We start from the raw sequence: 17,091 nt of genomic DNA, 5'->3' as shown, positions 1-17,091 counted from the left end.
GATTTGAACTACACGCATTTCCCACATCATGGCGTTCATAAAAAAAAGGGTCTCCAGAACATCTCTGCAAATCTATTGCTCCATAATATGGGAAAGATCTCAACGCGAAAGTGGACCCGAAGTCTATCTGACCTGAAGCATGAGACATACGCCCATATTATGAACTCGGATTTAATCTAAACTCTGATCTAAAGGATTAAGTATGAAAAGCCAACTGTGCCATAAATCTCAAACAGCACATTTTCATGAGTTTATGAGCTCATTTGATATGCTCTCATAAGTGTCATTCTTAGCTATCACGGAATAACTTAATCAATTCGCTTTACCATTATAGCTTAACTTACCTCATAATAATTAGAAAAAATATAATTCCGTTCAGTTTTTTCTTCATTCGCATAAAAACAAAGATAAAAATAATATTTTATTAATATGATAACTTTCAAAAGAATGTACATACATATACCAAACAAAAAATTGGGATGTGTCCAAGGATTTACCCAGTCAGAGATAAAATTAACACTATTTGGCTTCCCATAATATTTTAGCCAGAGTTAGGCCATGGCCAACGTTAATTTAAACTGGGCTTCAGAGTACGTACGGGTCATTGAAAAGCACTCAAATTTGATTGCTAAAATAATTTTCAGGATCATTTAATCATGATAATTTACAAGCAAAGAAAACAACCAAAGATTGGATTTAAGTTGAATATGTTACAGCTCCAGGGTGTCTTTCGTAATCAGATATGAATGATGTTGGGCAACTGTTGGCAAGGAGGCACATGCTCTCCTCGGCGATGTACGTGAAACATGAACAGGAGCCGTCTTCGAGGCAGCCGCGGCCGCAATCGATGACCCTTGAAGCCGTGAAGGAGAAGCTGACGTGGTCACTGACGATGGCTTTACCCCTAATCAGAGTCTTAAAGTATGTGGATCGCTTAAGACCTATTGTAATGTTACAAGAGGAAGATATGAATGATATTAAACAATGTGGTATTTATTGAGATTATAATCAAATTGCCAAAGTAGCAACAAATAAATGAATACACGAAATCTAATTACATATGTTGGTGCTCCTGTATGTTTCTTTTTGTGTGTGTTTGTGTCTGGGTGTGTACGTGCGTGTCTCTTTGATTGGCTACCCCAAGCTGTACTTAAGCATGTTTAGGTATTTGATGTATATTTTTCAAATTGATATTCCAAGATGTTTAAGGCTCCTGAAATTCTACTTAGTATGTACATCTCTTCATCATGGATGATGATATAGAGGACCAAGCTATGATTGTAGAAAATGAGTGTAATTATATTAATTGTAATGATTTTCTTTTTAAAGGTAATAGCAAACTTTCTCTCCTTCATGTAAATTCACGAAGTCTATTTAGAAACTTTGAAGATTTTGTCGTTTTCTTATCCAGTGTGAAACACAATTTTTCTATTATTGGGATTTCAGAGACCTGGTTCAAACCATCTACAGATGTGAATTTATTTTATATCCCCGAATATTCTCTTGTTTAAGTTTGTCGACAAAATAAAAGAGGAGGTGGTGTTGCTCTTTATATTAGAGAGGGTTTTGAATATACAATTCGCGATGATCTGTCAAAAGTAACTTTGGGCTACGAATGTATATACATAGAATTTGTTTTAAATAATGTTAAGACTGTTGTTGGATGTGTATATCGAGCACCTGACAATGATGTGAGGTCATTTGTTTTTTACTTTGAACAGGACTTACAAGTTCTTAGTCGCGAAAATAATAATACTTATATTATGGGCGATTTTAATACTAATTTGTTGCATTATGACTCTGATGATCGAGTAAAATATTTTGTTGATCTCTTTACATCATTTGGCTTTTTTTAGTCTTATTACAAAACCTACACGCATTACTTCTTCTTCTTCAACACTCATAGATAATATATTCACAAATTGTGTGCGAGATGCTTTTGAAAGTGGTATTTTCTGCTCAGACTTGTCTGATCATATGCCAATATTCAGCATCAATAAAGAGCCGGCTGTTATCTCTGTCAAAACGAGTAGTGAGGTCTACAAGCGTTTGATTACAGATAAAAAGATAGAAAGTTTTAGACAAGATCTCTTTATTTTTGATTGGTCATTTCTTTACACATTGACAAATGCAGATGAGTCTTATAATTATTTTTTGTCTATCTTTTCTCGGGTGTATGATATTCATTTCCCCATCGTTAAACTGAATAAGAAACGCAAATGTAGAAAACCATGGATTACTAAGAGTCTCTTAAAATCTATTAATCATAAATATAAATTATACTGTACGTACATTAAATGTAAAAATGAGAGAAATAAAAAGAAGTATCTTGCTTATAAGAATGCGTTGACAATTCTAGTTCGAAAAAGCAAAAAAGATTATTACGAACATTTTTTTAAAAATACACAGAAGGATATTAGGAAGACTTGGACTCACATAAATGAGCTGCTTGGAAGAGGGAAAAGGGATCTTATACCAGATGAAATGTATCATGGTGAAAATTTACTCACTACAGATCTGCAGAAAGTTGAGTATTTTAATAAATATTTTATTAATTTGCCTGAAAATATCAGTAAAGAAATTCCAGAAGCCCAAACATCTTTCAAAGATTACATGCCAAGGCAAAATTATGCATCATCTCTATTTCTGAGACCAACATCAGTTTATGAAATCACAAGGTTAGTGTCATCATTGAAGGCTTCTAAATCAAGTGGTTCAGATGACATTTCCCCTAAAGTTATCAAAGGTTGCATTCATGTCATTGCTGACCCACTGTGTCATGTTTTCAATAAGTCAATATCTCAAGGTATTGTTCCCATTAAGTTAAAAATAGCTAAAATCGTTCCTGTCTACAAAAAGAGTGATCGTAAATGCATTGAAAATTATAGACCAATTGCTTTGTTGCCTATCTTCTCAAAGATCTTAGAGAAAATAATGTACAAAAGATTAAATGATTATTTGCTGCATTATGATATCATGACACCACATCAATTTGGCTTCAGGAAAAATTGCTCTACTAGCATGGGTGTATTAAACTTGATTAACACGATTATCACTGCTATGAATGATGGAAAATTTTGCCTTGGTGCATTCCTTGATTTAAGTAAAGCCTTTGACACCATTGATCACAGTATACTCTTAATTAAACTTGAATATTATGGCATTCGTGGGATGGCTTTAAACTGGTTTAAAAGCTATCTAGAAAACCGGTCACAATTTGTAGTTATCAATGGTGTCAGCTCAGAATATAGAAATATTAAATTTGGAGTACCGCAAGGATCGGTTCTTGGTCCGCTGCTTTTCCTAATTTATATTAATGATATTGTTAATTCTTCCAAATTGCTTACATATTCTTTATATGCTGATGACACCTGTTTATTACATTCTCATAAGAACTTGCAAAGTCTTATTCGGGAGGTAAATACTGAAATTTTTCATGTTTTTGCCTGGTTTTGTTGTAATAAGCTGTTACTGAATACAAGTAAAACAAAATGTGTTTTATTTAGAACAAAGGGAAAGAGGGTCTTTGATAATATAGATCCAATAATAGTTGGTGGTCGACAAATTGAATTCAGCTCAAGTGTGCAATTTCTTGGTGTGACAGTTGATGAATACTTGTCATGGAATTATCACCTTAATAATGTGTGTTCTAAAGTATCTCGTAATGTTGGTGTGATATCAAAAGTAAGATATTTCTTACCTCAACAAACATTGGTTTCTTTATATAATGCTCTAATTGTGCCACATTTAATGTATTGCAATATTGCTTGGGGGAATACATATAGGACTCATGTACGTAAACTACAAGTTCTTCAAAAGAAAGCTATAAGATATGTAACAAATTCAAATTATCTGGCTCCAAGTTCCCCGCTCTTTTTGCAATTGAATATGTTACCATTTAATGAAATGGTATCGCTGAATTGTGTTATTTTCATGTATAAATACCAATCCCTGCATTGATTCATTGTAGGGCCTTTTACTTGCTCAAGATGGGCCCGTTGCAGAAAGAGTTGCGTCAAACGCAACTAAAAAAAATCTTGCGCAACTTGATTTTCAGCCAATGAAGCACCATTATTCGGGACTTGCGCTTGATATTTTGACTTGCGTTTAAACGCAACTCTTTCTGCAACGGGCCCCTGATGGCGTTTTAACTAAGTCTTTTCGGAAGATATGGGCCCAATTCTTGAATTATTTGCAGGATTGGCATATAATTTAGTTCAGTCAGACCGATAGATATAGGAACACGAAGTTATGAAATGAATGGCAATGTCGATATATATATCATATCATGAAATGGTTCTGTAGAGAAAATCATTTAGTGATTCCGGTCAGTTGCACATATTTTCTTCGTTTGAAGCATATGCCTGATAATTCTATGAGATTAAACTTTACACACCAACATGAACAATTACACTCATTTTATAGCGCGTAGATAATGTAGCTCATGATTGAAATGTTCTACAAAGTTCCGAAATCACTTTGATATGAAATCAATGTCAAAAAATTCAGAGACACCATTTTTCTTCTTCCAAATCCTCGCCTTTGTTATCGCGGCGAGTCTGGAGCGGAGAACTTGGTATTCAATTCCGCTCACAATAACACAGTGTAAAGATGAATGATTCAACGCTTCTATTGAATGACACAGTCTGTCGATGACTTTCACCCGAAATTAATAAATACCAATTATTTTGCGCAATATTATGGAAACATCATTATTCGTTGAACATGTGCGGTATACATTTTTTCTATGTTATTTCCTACATTTACATTTTTTGTTTACATACACATACAATAATGATACTGAAATAGTGAAACCTCTTATGAACATAATTAGAATAAATGTATGAATAATAGGAGTAATAAGAATGGAAAGATGATGATAATGCTTTAGTAACGATAACAAGATCGGTAATAATACTAAATCATTATAATACTATTACTTATATCAATTATAGTAATAATGATGATAATGATAATAATAATATAAAAATAATCATAGTGATGATGATAATAGTGATGATAATGGGGGAGTCGTGGTCTAGTGTTGGAGATTCTCGTCTTTCAATCTGAAGGACGTGGGTTCGATTCCAAACCATGGCGTGTTTTCCTTCAGCAAGAAATTTATCCACATTGTGGTGAGGTAAATGGGTACCGGCAGGAAGTAATTCCTCAAAAAGCTGTGCGCACCTGAATCGGTAGACTAGCTTAGCCGGGGTAATATAGGAGCGCCTTGAGCACCTAGCATGGTGGAGACGTGCGCTATATTAATAGCAATAATAATGACAATAATAATTAATGATAATAACAAACGCAAAGACAATTCTTCAGATTAACATTAGGCATGATAATCGCAAGAGTGCTTACCTGACTTAGGAACAGAGGAGACAGTTGTTGCAGCCACTACTTGTGCAGGGGGTGTGGTAGATGTTGCTGATATTGCAGGCACAACTTGTGCAGTGGGTGTGGTAGATGTTGCTGATATTGTAGCCACAACTTGTGCAGGGGGTGTGGTAGATGTTGCAGTTGTTGCAGGCACAACTTGTGCAGGGGGTGTGGTAGATGTTGCTGATATTGTATCAGTTGACGGTATGGAAACAGCAGTGGTGCATTCCTCTCCCTCATCATCACTTTCACTTGTATAGGGAGCGATTGTTGTAGATTCGGTTGCGTCTAAAACAGTAGACATATTTAAATCATTAAATGAATAATAAAGATTATATTCTTCAAACTAAAATTTCCCCTTCCTTCATGTATCTCATGTTATCGGATGTTACAAGCTAGGCACAATCTGTAGATTATAACGATTATCCTAACTTTAGCGATGGAACAGTATTTAGTTTTTAAGACGTTCAACTGAGAAAAAAACAAATGGTATGGCTATATTGCTTCATTATCAATTTTAAATTTTTTTAGACTATCGAGAGAAATGCTTTCATCGATATACATGTGATGCTTGTTATCAAAACGAATTTAATTCAAAGTCTATAAAAATTAACTTTTGAGATGGAAATGTAAATAAATGAGAATATTTAGCCCAAAGCGACAATTTTGCTGTGGGGCGTAACTTAAAGGGGATGTTCACCCTGACGAAAACTGTCAAAATTGCAGAAAATATTATAAAAAAAACATAATTAGTGAAGGTTTGAGGAAAATTCATTAAAGATTAAGAAAGTTATTAGAATTTCAAGTTTTTTTTATCTGTGACGTCATAAACGAGCAGCTGCCCCCAGGAGAGTTGTTCGGCCTTTTCCAGTGGGAGGGGGGGGGGGGGGGGTAGGCCCTGATTACCAACAAATATGGGTACCGATTACTAACAAATATGGGTACCGATTACCAACGACAATGAGCATGACCATAAGTCATGGGAGAGTTCCCCATTCTTCTCAGTCTCATTTTATTTCGTTATATCCTGGAGCAGATCCAGCTTTCATCAATCGAAGGGGGCAGAAAATGACTTTCATTCACATTTTCCCCGTCGCAAAAATTTATTATTTTATTTTTTAATTTAGAGGTTAGTCCTATATAATTAAAATTTCATTCTTAGAAACAACAAATAAATTACCATGCGAACGCAAAGCGCGAGCTAAATATTTTGGATATTAATATATTTAGACCTAAAAATTTAATATTTTGAGCAGCTTTTCATGAAATAGATGCGTATTCAACTAAACTGTCCATGCGAGCGCGAAGCGCGAGCTGAAATTTTTAATATACAGGCCTGCAAAAAGACCGGTTACAGACTGTTCGCAATGATCCATGAATAGAATACATATCTCACCAATCCAAAACGCGACATTTTCAGAGCGCGAAACGCGATCTGAAAATGTTTATATTTCGACCTAAGTATGAATAAGATGGATATATCAAGCAAACAACTGATGCGAGCTGAAAATTTTGATTTTCGACCTCTCAGAAAAATTGACACTTCAAGCGCTTCTTGCATGAATAATATGCATAGCAATTCATGCAAGCGCGAGCTGAATTTTTGATTTCCCGACCTAAAAATTCTAAGCACTTTTTCTCATCATACTACTCATAAATAGAATATATATCTCACCAATCAAATAATGCAAGCGCGAAGCGCGAGCTAAAAAAAGTTTTAGATTCTGATTGAAAAATGGACAGGTTAACCACTTTTCGCAAACATAAATATAATAAATATAAATCAAGTAATATCTTTAATGCAAGCGCGAAGCGCGAGTTGAAAATATTTTGTATTCAGACCTTAAAACAGTTCAAGCCCATTTTTAATAAGAATTTGGTATTACAGCGCTAAACGCGAGCTGACTTTTTATACTTAGATTATAGGACATTCGAAGCAATGTGACCATGAACAGGGTGGGTATATAACTATCTAAAGGCCACTGCACACCTTACGACTGTTCGCGATCCGATTTTGGAACAATTCGCATTTTGTTCATTTTCTGAAAAAGTGAATGGAACATATCATTTTATTTGAGGTTAAAATTAATTGAAAGAATAATAATAAAACCATTTTGAAAGATTGCAAGCCTTTATTTTAGAGAAAAGGCCAAATTAGTTTCAAATCGTAGGCAATCGTACGACTGCTATGACGTCATTACGACTAGATATTAAATTCGCTTTGTTCTAAGAAGGATGATAGCACAGTTACAGATTTGAATACAGGTATTGTATTCGTACGATGATTTAGAACATTACACAGTTAGATATTCCAAGTCTCAATATTAGCATCAAATTCTACTACATTTTATTCTGAAATCGGGTCGCAGACCAATCGTAAGGTGTGCGGTCGCCTTAAATTAAAGAATTGAAAAGCATCTTTTGTAATCATGGACAATATGCATATCCAACTAGGCATTTTTATGCTGGAGCTGAACGCGAGCCGAAATTTTGAAATATTGCAGTGACTCATGGGATGAAATGAATAGGGGGCCTATCATATGAATAGAATACATATCTCATCAATAAGAAAAGATAAGAGATGGGTATGCAATCAAACAATTCATGTGAGCCCAAAATTTTGATATTTCTACGGGAAAACGAACATTTTAAGTATTTTTTGTAATCTTGAACAGGATAGGTATCCAACTAAACAATTGATGAGAGAGCGAAGCGCGAGCTGAAATTTTTGAGATTCCGTCCTGAAAACTTTACAGTTTTTAGCACGTTTTTAATAAACAACACAGTTTTAGAGCGCGGAGCAAGAGCTGATTTTTTATAGACTTATTTCGACCTAAAAACAGGACATTCGAAGCAATCTAACCTTGAACAGGATGGGTATATACTGATAATATGACCTGACAACTGGACATTCTAAGCAATCTTTTAATACAAATATCAAGATATATGTATCTCGATAAACAATTATTTCTAGCGCGTAGCGTAGGTTGATTCTTTTAGATCTAGAATTCAAAATGGGAGATTCTTTGTTCTTTTCTAATTAATGAAAACGACGGGTATCAGGCCCAACAAATGTTTTATATTCCGACTAAATCAAAACTGGTGGACGTTGTAAAACGTTTTGCAATAGAGAACAAGCTGTGTATCTCAATAAACAATTTGATTTTTTTTTTCATTTACTGACCCGAAAGGGAACTTTTTTTAGCGCTGTCCAGCTAGTAAGAAAATTGTGAAGATGGTATGGATCTCACTAAAATAATAAAGGATGCGAGCGCGAAACGCGCGAGATGAATTTTTTTTGGCGATTTAGACCTATATACAACCGGGACATTATAATCACTGTCAGTACATGAAGCAATTTGAACAATCCTGCGCGACCCGACAGGTCATCTAACAGCCCCTGCGCTTGTAAAATAGACAATAATCATTTTTTCCAAAATGGTTAACATCCCAAACCCGCATTTCTATTTGCACCGACACATTTACCTTAAAACCTCGCCAACGTACCCCAGCCCTTCTCTCTCCCTCTCTTTCTCTGTCCCCTTTTTCCCCTTTTCTCTTTCCTTCTTTATCTTTTATTTTATTTTCTTTGTTCCCCTTCCTTCTATTCCCCCCTCTCCCCTTTTCTTCCCCCCCCCCGACAGCCGCAGAGATTTCCCGACGATATCCAGAGTAGGGGGGTGGGGGTGTTGCACCCCACCCCCCCCCCCTTAGCGACAGCCCTGGCTGCCCCATATGTTATGCAATATAAAATACATAAATTCATCTTTTTTAATGGTTCGTGATGACTTATTTTTTATCTTGTTTTTAGGAGCGCAAGTCATTTGCGTATTGATATACTAAAGGTACGTTAAAAACCCTTTTGATTTTTTAAAAACAAAATGACATTTCATTGATTTTTACCATACGATATGTAGGAAAGCTGCTCGCATATGACGTCACAAATGAATTAATAAAATCCTAATAACTTCTTTGATGGATTTTCCTCAAACCTTCGCCAATATATGTGTATTATTCTTTCCGCTATTTTTACAATAAACTTTTTGTCAGCCGCAGAGATTTCCCGACGATATCCAGAGTAGGGGGGTGGGGGTGTTGCACCCCACCCCCCCCCCCCCCCCTTAGCGACAGCCCTGGCTGCCCCATATGTTATGCAATATAAAATACATAAATTTATCTTTTTTAATGGTTCGTGATGACTTATTTTTTATCTTGTTTTTAGGAGCGCAAGTCATTTGCGTATTGATATACTAAAGGTACGTTAAAAACCCTTTTGATTTTTTAAAAACAAAATGACATTTCATTGATTTTTACCATACGATATGTAGGAAAGCTGCTCGCATATGACGTCACAAATGAATTAATAAAATCCTAATAACTTCTTTGATGGATTTTCCTCAAACCTTCGCCAATATATGTGTATTATTCTTTCCGCTATTTTTACAATAAACTTTTTGTCAGGGTGAAATTTTCCTTCAAGCATAGTGTTATATAAAGATCTCTCGGTCAGTTCCACAACAGCCCGGTCAACTCACCAACTTCCTGCTCACAAATGTAGTAATGCTGGCTACGGCTGTCATCATCAAACCATTGGAAAGAAGATGACGATTTCATGACGAAAGAGATTCCACCATCATCAAACGCCGAGGCGGTGGTGCCAAAGTGTGCGAAGGTGAGGGTGGAATTATCAAGCCAAGTCACGGCACTTAATCCTATCCATAGGTTCCAGCCCAATGGGCCGTTAGACTCCAGGAAGTCGCTCTCTTCTTTGGACCCAATGTAAACTAAATGCATATCAAGTGCCTCACAGAATGATTTGGATGCAGGGTAAGTCGATGTGTTTTGGGAGAAGAAATAACAGGATCCATTGTGTTCGACTTGAAGTGAATGGCAAGGTACTGAAGTTGTAGAAAACAATAAAGTGAATGTCATTTGATATAATATAAACATATATGATATATATATCACGAAGACGTTAGGTTTGCGTCGAAAATTTGAAGAATAATTAGAAATCAACTTTTTTGGAACTGCAATGCATTACCTCTTTGTCTCTTTTATCTCATCTGTGTCCAACGTCGTCAAGAATGCCTAACCAAAAAAAAAAAACTCTGACCATGGACCTACTACTCTGAGCATGGACCTACTAGTAGGTCCATGCTCTGATATAGCCGGGAATACAGAGGTAAAGTTTCTTTATCATACTAAGACGTTAGCCGTATACGCAATTGTGTTAGTTTTTTACAGCATAGCAATGTATTATTTATTGTTAATCATTCTTATCCATTTCTAATTTTCGAGAAAGTTTCGAATTTTTTTATCGAAATAGATGATTTTGATCAAGTATAGAGAATTTAAGCAATTAGATTGAATTAAGCTATTGCACACACACCCACACACTTCTGAAGCTGCACTCCTGATGACCCCAAAACGCACCGACATTCTCAAACACTAAAAAATTATAAATACCTAAGCACCAAACACACACACACACCACCCACCCACACACACCCAGACGCACACGAATGCAAGTAATTCATAGGCCTAGGCTATCGCCTATTCAATAATTCTTTGCAGAATGATCTAGCCGCCAATCATTTGGTATTATTTTACAATGAAATTTAATGAGGAATTCTTTATGATTCTCAATAGTTGAGAGGCTGTTTCAGCTTTTTAGCAACGTGTGATGTTGATCAGCACTTACCCTCTTCTGTTTCACATATGTACATGTAATATTCTTCTGCCGAAGGGTCAGTTGTTATGTCAAACCATTGGGGCAGATCCCATGTACGCATGGTAAAGCACATCCCCATCTCGTTAAAATCATATGAATACCCTTTGAAACTGTTAAATGTCATTCGTGAACCATCGTCCCATTTAAAACTCTTTAATCCAATCCAGTAATCGATGCTGCTATCGAGAGTAAACGAGAACACAAAGTCCGCCAAAAAGTTTTGTTCTCCCGCGGAGCCTATCGAGACGAGATGCATTCCGTGGTTCTCGCAAGCTGATCTCGTCGTCGAAAAATTGCTGGTAATTACATGAATAGAATAGCAAGACCCAAAATAAGTGGGAGTACAATCTGGAAAATAAAGAGCGGAAAATGGTAGAAATTAAGAGATTAATTAGGCTACCTGTTTATCTACTTCAATGGTATGTCACCATGTACTTAATGTTCTCGGATTTTCAATTCATAAAACATCTATTAAGAACGCAATCCCATTTTCAAAAAGCATTAAGTACCAAATTCGATAGGAATATAAATCATGGAATATATTCGATATGAAGGGAAGCTGTGGACTTGACGGAGACTTGATAACAAACGTTATAGGGGATGAAATTCACATTGATCTATCTTTAACCCTATCTAGGCCGGGGTACATCGGGAAATCATTCACTGTAACACATTAAGTGCTAATTTAGCGCTTACAGTACTTGTATTGTGACTGCACTACGAATGCTGATTTTCTAGTTTAAATTTAAACTAGAAAATCAGCACTCGTAGTGCAGTCACTATACAAGCACTGTAAGTGCTAAATTAGCACTTCATTTTTTACAGTGTATGGGGGGGGGGGGGGCTTGAGATCTCGGTCGCCGAAAATTGGCACGCAGGTTGTCTGGGACATAATCTACAAAATTTATAGTAATTTATTTCATGCAAATTGCTCAGTGATTATGCTAATTTATGAGTAAATATAGTATGCAAAATTAGTTTTTCTTTTAACTCCCTAAATAAAGCTCCAAATGTTCTATTTATGGTATAGAAACTCTTTATGGTGTTCTTAGCAAATGTACGTGAAAAATTGCGATATCAGATCAATTTCTTATGTATTATATTGCTTTTTGGAATTTCTTATGTATTTCTTTGTTTTTGACCTTTTGTTTTTCTTTTTTTCAAATGAACGTCATCGAGGACTCTTTTGAGATCATAAGTAGCATAAAATAAATACATTTATACCAGCAAAACTAAAAATAATCATACATTTATGATTTTTGGTTGAAAACACAATTTACATTGACTTTGTAGGCCTACATGAAATCATGTTATTGAGCATTTTTTGCCCTACATGCGCTTACAAAATGTTGCGTAATTTTGGAACCGCGTACCCGGGCGTCCAAAAATTGGTCTAAACAAATACGCAAGACTTGAAAGAAAAGTCAGCGAGCGGCGCGGTAAAAAGAAATTTTGCGCAGCGAAAATATTGCGCGAATCGTCGAGGGGGGGGGGGGGGAGGGGCCGAGCCCCCTCCCCCCGGCCTAGATAGAGTTAAGGCCTGTGTCAGTCTTGTAAGAGCCAACGTTTCATTTTATACTATATTTATGGTCAAATCATAGTAAATCTTATTTACACTTTCTTAACTGCGATGTAGGACCAAATAAAGGGAAACTATATATAAGGAAAACTGTCGTTTGGACGTTCATAGTCAAATTATAGACTTGAATTCCAATCAATCTGCATCATGAACTGTTTTAAAATAAGGGTCATTTGATCCCACATTTGATACTTTGATCTTTTTTTTTTTATTTATTTTTTTCTGGATATGAACGATTCCAACAATCATCTACACAGGATCGCACCTCCGTAATATTCGCAAATACCCAGGTGAAGGTTGGAACCGTCATCATCGAACCACTGGAAGGAAGACGACGCATTCATCACGAAAACCTCTCCATCGTCATCGAATGTCGAAGGGGTCGTCCCGAAATTTGCATAGGTCAGGGTGGAATCATCGAGCCAGGTCACGGGACCGAGTCCGATCCATGAGCCTTCCTGTGGTGGTTGGTTGATATCCAGAAAGTCTTGTTCTTCTTTGGAACCTAAGTAAACCAGGTGCATCCCGAGGCTCTCGCACGTTGTCTTGCACTCGTTGAAAGTTGAAAAATTTCCGGTGAAGAGGTAGCAAGACCCTCCAAATTCAACATGTTCCGCGTCACAGGCTGAAGAAAAAATAGTAATAAAACTGATGATAATTTCATAACAATATTGATCTGCGTGTCCCGGTTTTCTCTTGTTTCATAACCCACAAAGAAACAACCACATCATCATTTTCATATATTTTAAGATACAAGAACAACGCCGCTGTGTCTGTACGTTCTACATTCTTGAAGCGCATTTTTAATCCTAATACTCTGGGGGGCATAATGGTCATAATGCCCCCCTCTATATTTTTTTGCGATAAAATTACATTCTGTGTTGCCATTTGGGGGTTTCCATCCCCAAATTTTGAAAATTTTGGGATTTGGGATTTTCGGGGATGGAAAAAATTATTTGGGGATTAAAATAGGTTTGGGGATTTTTTATGCATTTTAGGGGATTTTTTTAAGGTTTTCATGAAAAGCAATAAGATTCGTTATTTTTTCAGTAATATGATGCTAATAATAGTAGGGCCTATAACGAGTAATATATCTCTATGTTCCTATCTACTGTAGATCATATAATGTACATTAGCGCATTTCCTACGCAATTCAATTTATTTAACTTTGGTTGTACAATACAATGGTAGTATTGCCAATTTACTTTGCATCGAAACCTTAAAAAAAAGGTGTGTGAAACAGCTTATATTTTGATGCTATTAATGACTGAAATAATGTAGCCGAGGGATTTTATCGAGGAAACAATAAAAATATTGAAAATAACATCAAAATAACAAAGAAATGCATGATATAAAAAGTAATTAAAAAACATAAAAAATCGATCTTGGTTCGGCGGGATTTTTTATCATTTAAATCTCTTAGGAAAGCTATAGAGAATATTTTCACGAGAAATTAGCATCATATGAGCTTTATTTAGTGAATTAAAGCACAAAGTATGATTTTATTAATATACAGTGCGTATCAAAAAAAAATTTACACTTTGAAAAAGCCCTGGGAATTCAAAAATATACAACATGTGGGTAATTTTTTCACATATAATCTTGGGTTTGGGTCTCATCTATCCAATGAAAGTAAAAGTTTTGACAGAATGTTACACTTGAGTGAGCACTGTCCATTTTTGTAAAGCTCGCAGAGATCTGTTTGCGCAGAAATGCTCGTTTTCACGCTGTGTCAAGGGGAAAGGGTGAAATCAAAAACTTACCCTGCAAAACATTTCTCATACATTTCCATTGCACTTTTAGTCAAGTGAAATAAAACGGATACATTCAAGCATTTTGTAACAATTTTGCCACCCAAATTGAAATTTCAACATTTAGTAAGCACAACATTTACCCTTTTTGTGCCAGCTGGATCTGAGGACATAACTGAATCTGAACAAAAGTTTATATCAGACATCTCCAGCATTTTTTCACTGAGTTTTTATCATTTAAAGTGGTTTTACATGTCATTTAATACTTGTTTCTCCACACTTTTCCCAAGCTTGACAATGATTAACAAAATGAAAATCAAGCCTAAGCCATTTCATGTAAATCACAGCTCAGTGTAAAGCAAATATCGTCTCGATGGCCTCGGTGTGTGGGGAAGTGGGGTGGGGCGCAATGCACTCTTCGAAGTGTTTTGGGCAAGGAAACAAGTTAAAAAGGTAAAAAATATTTTCAAATCAATTTTACTAGCTAAATTCCACGTTTTCTTCATGATTAAGGTCTACTTTTATTTGCATAACTATTTCAAAGTTCTGCGCAAATAATTTTTCACTAAATTTTCAAAAGTAAGTGGTGCTCACTCAAGCGGAAATATTTTTCTACAGTGATATCGTCATTTGCTTTAATGGATCTGTACCAATGTTAAAATGTGGAAAAATCTTCAAGATATAACAAATGTATAATATTACAGGATTTTTTCAAAGTGTAAACTTTTTTTGATACGCACTGTATATATAAGCATTTTTAAATCATATAAAATATAATATATGATTTTAGTGCAAACTACCTATGTATTAAACTGCGTAGATAGTAGATTATGTAATTTTTGTTAACAATCTAGCGAATTTTTCGTTGCAATCTTAAGGGAGGCCACCCGAGTGACAAGAATCAAAATATCCAGGGACTAAATTATAGGGTTGAGCTAATAACCCCGAAATTTAGATTAAGTCTGAGTCCAAGTTCAGCTCTACAGCCTCTACTTACCACCTTCCTTTTCACATATACAAATGTGCTTGTGATTATCTATGATGACATCGTCAAACCACTCGGTTGGTATTGCCGGTATATGCATTACAAAGAACGTTCCTTCATTGTCCCAATCATAAGAATATCCTTGGAATTTATGGGACATTAGGTGTGAACCGTCCTGCCAGGTCACACTGGCAAGACCGATCCAGAACTCGGAGTTGTTCACAGGTATGCTTGAGGTCAGGAAGTCCTGTTCTGCCTGGGATCCGATCGTTACGAGGTGCATACCCACATTCTGACAGGATGCCCTAGCTGTTTCGAAGTTGGATTGGTGTTGGGAGAAATGGTACCAGGAACCGTTGAATTGTACCCGTTCCATTGTACATCCTACAAGATGAACCATTGCGCAAATATGTTAATTTTATAGATTTAGATTTCAGATTTTGTTGGACTTTTCATTACCCCTTCAGGATTCTGGGAGTAGGCTTGCAACATTCTTTACAAAAAAAAACATGATACGTGTACATAGAAATGCTTGGTAGCCTCGTACACACTAGCATTTTCAATTAAAACAATGATATTAGGAGCTTAACATCCCGGCTTAACACACCAACAAACTTTATAGAGCAATTGGGAAATGATGGGATAAGGGTACCCATGTGTTATATTCTCGGATACACCTTATTCGATTAAATTCATATCTACATTTCGATTTATAAGAAACACATTTAAGTGGTAGAAATACACATTTATAACTCCCAATAGATGAAAGACAAGACGCATCCATTATGTACAAATCCAAACACAGTTATAAGATACACAATTTATAGAGCAAATAAAATTTAGGTCAGGGGCCCGTCTTACAAAGCGTTGCGATTGATCCGATCAATCGCAACTATGGAAAGCCAGCAAAGTCAACATATAAAATGCATGCTTGTTCAAAAAAAATTCTAGATGTGAATGTATATCCATAAATTCATTGATTTCTTGACAATTTGGTGTGTTCTCCTTGGTTTAAAAAGGACATTTTTCAAATTTCATTTGAAAAAAATATGACACTGATGGATTTCCATAGAGTTACAATCGATTGGATCACTCGTAACTCTTTGTAAGACGGGCCCCTGGTGTGTCGGGCTACCACTCAAGACGTGTGGACAAGCAAGAACAAAAACACTGGTGTCTAAAGGAAAGAGCTGCAAGCACCACCGTTTTGCCTGCCCCACTGCCGCCCTTTGCTTGCCCACACTGCAACAGACTTCTACGGGCGAAGAATGGTCTACATGCATTTAGCCATCTTCGTAGTTCGTACCCACAAGAATTTTTTTTAAGTTGTGGTCGTCTAAGCTTCGCTAGCGAAGGACGAACATCATAGAGCAAATGTGAAATCACCGAGTATTGGTGTAACCGAGGGTTACATTCTAGGACCCCAACGTTTTATAATTTCTGTTAACATTTTGACTCAGAACAACACTAAAGCAATGATTCTATTCCACCGATTACACATTTTAATAGCAAAAAAATGTGGAATACACTTCATTCCCCCATTACCTCTGAACAGTATAAAAAACCCAAGGGAATGATTCTATTTTAATTATGAGTTGATATTAATCAACGCCTTAATCACCCACAAACATTTCAACAGCGGATTTCCTTCAGTGATGCATAA

At 35.9% G+C, this 17,091-nt stretch overlaps 1 protein-coding gene across 1 annotated transcript; it reads right to left on the bottom strand.

Annotated features, from left to right (window-relative positions):
• Window positions 1-492: 492 nt before the first annotated feature.
• LOC129271308 (secretory phospholipase A2 receptor-like) lies at window positions 493-15,746 on the bottom strand. Its single transcript, XM_064106557.1, has 7 exons — window positions 15,441-15,746; window positions 12,958-13,317; window positions 11,084-11,461; window positions 9,918-10,280; window positions 5,562-5,670; window positions 5,365-5,471; window positions 493-941 (listed from the first exon to the last, which is right to left on the bottom strand). Exons 1-7 carry the CDS (start codon window positions 15,709-15,711, stop codon window positions 697-699), a joined length of 1,833 nt encoding a protein of 610 aa, XP_063962627.1. The 5' UTR covers window positions 15,712-15,746; the 3' UTR covers window positions 493-696.
• Between the last annotated feature and the right edge of the window lie 1,345 nt (window positions 15,747-17,091).

Source organism: Lytechinus pictus, chromosome 11 (assembly GCF_037042905.1).
Source record: "Lytechinus pictus isolate F3 Inbred chromosome 11, Lp3.0, whole genome shotgun sequence".
NCBI classification, from domain to species: domain Eukaryota; kingdom Metazoa; phylum Echinodermata; class Echinoidea; order Temnopleuroida; family Toxopneustidae; genus Lytechinus; species Lytechinus pictus.
This window is presented reverse-complemented; position numbering and strand designations above follow the sequence as displayed.

What these genes read in the sequence shown, in the direction of transcription:
- LOC129271308 (XM_064106557.1), bottom strand. Translation starts at nt 15,711, where the DNA reads ATGCACCTCGTAACGATCGGATCCCAGGCAGAACAGGACTTCCTGACC. An exon ending in TATATGTGAAAAGGAAGGTG is followed by an intron (nt 13,318 to 15,440) that starts GTAAGTAGAGGC and finishes TTTTTTCTTCAG; the next exon opens with CCTGTGACGCGGAACATGTT. An exon ending in TATTTGCGAATATTACGGAG is followed by an intron (nt 11,462 to 12,957) that starts GTGCGATCCTGT and finishes TTTATTTTCCAG; the next exon opens with ATTGTACTCCCACTTATTTT.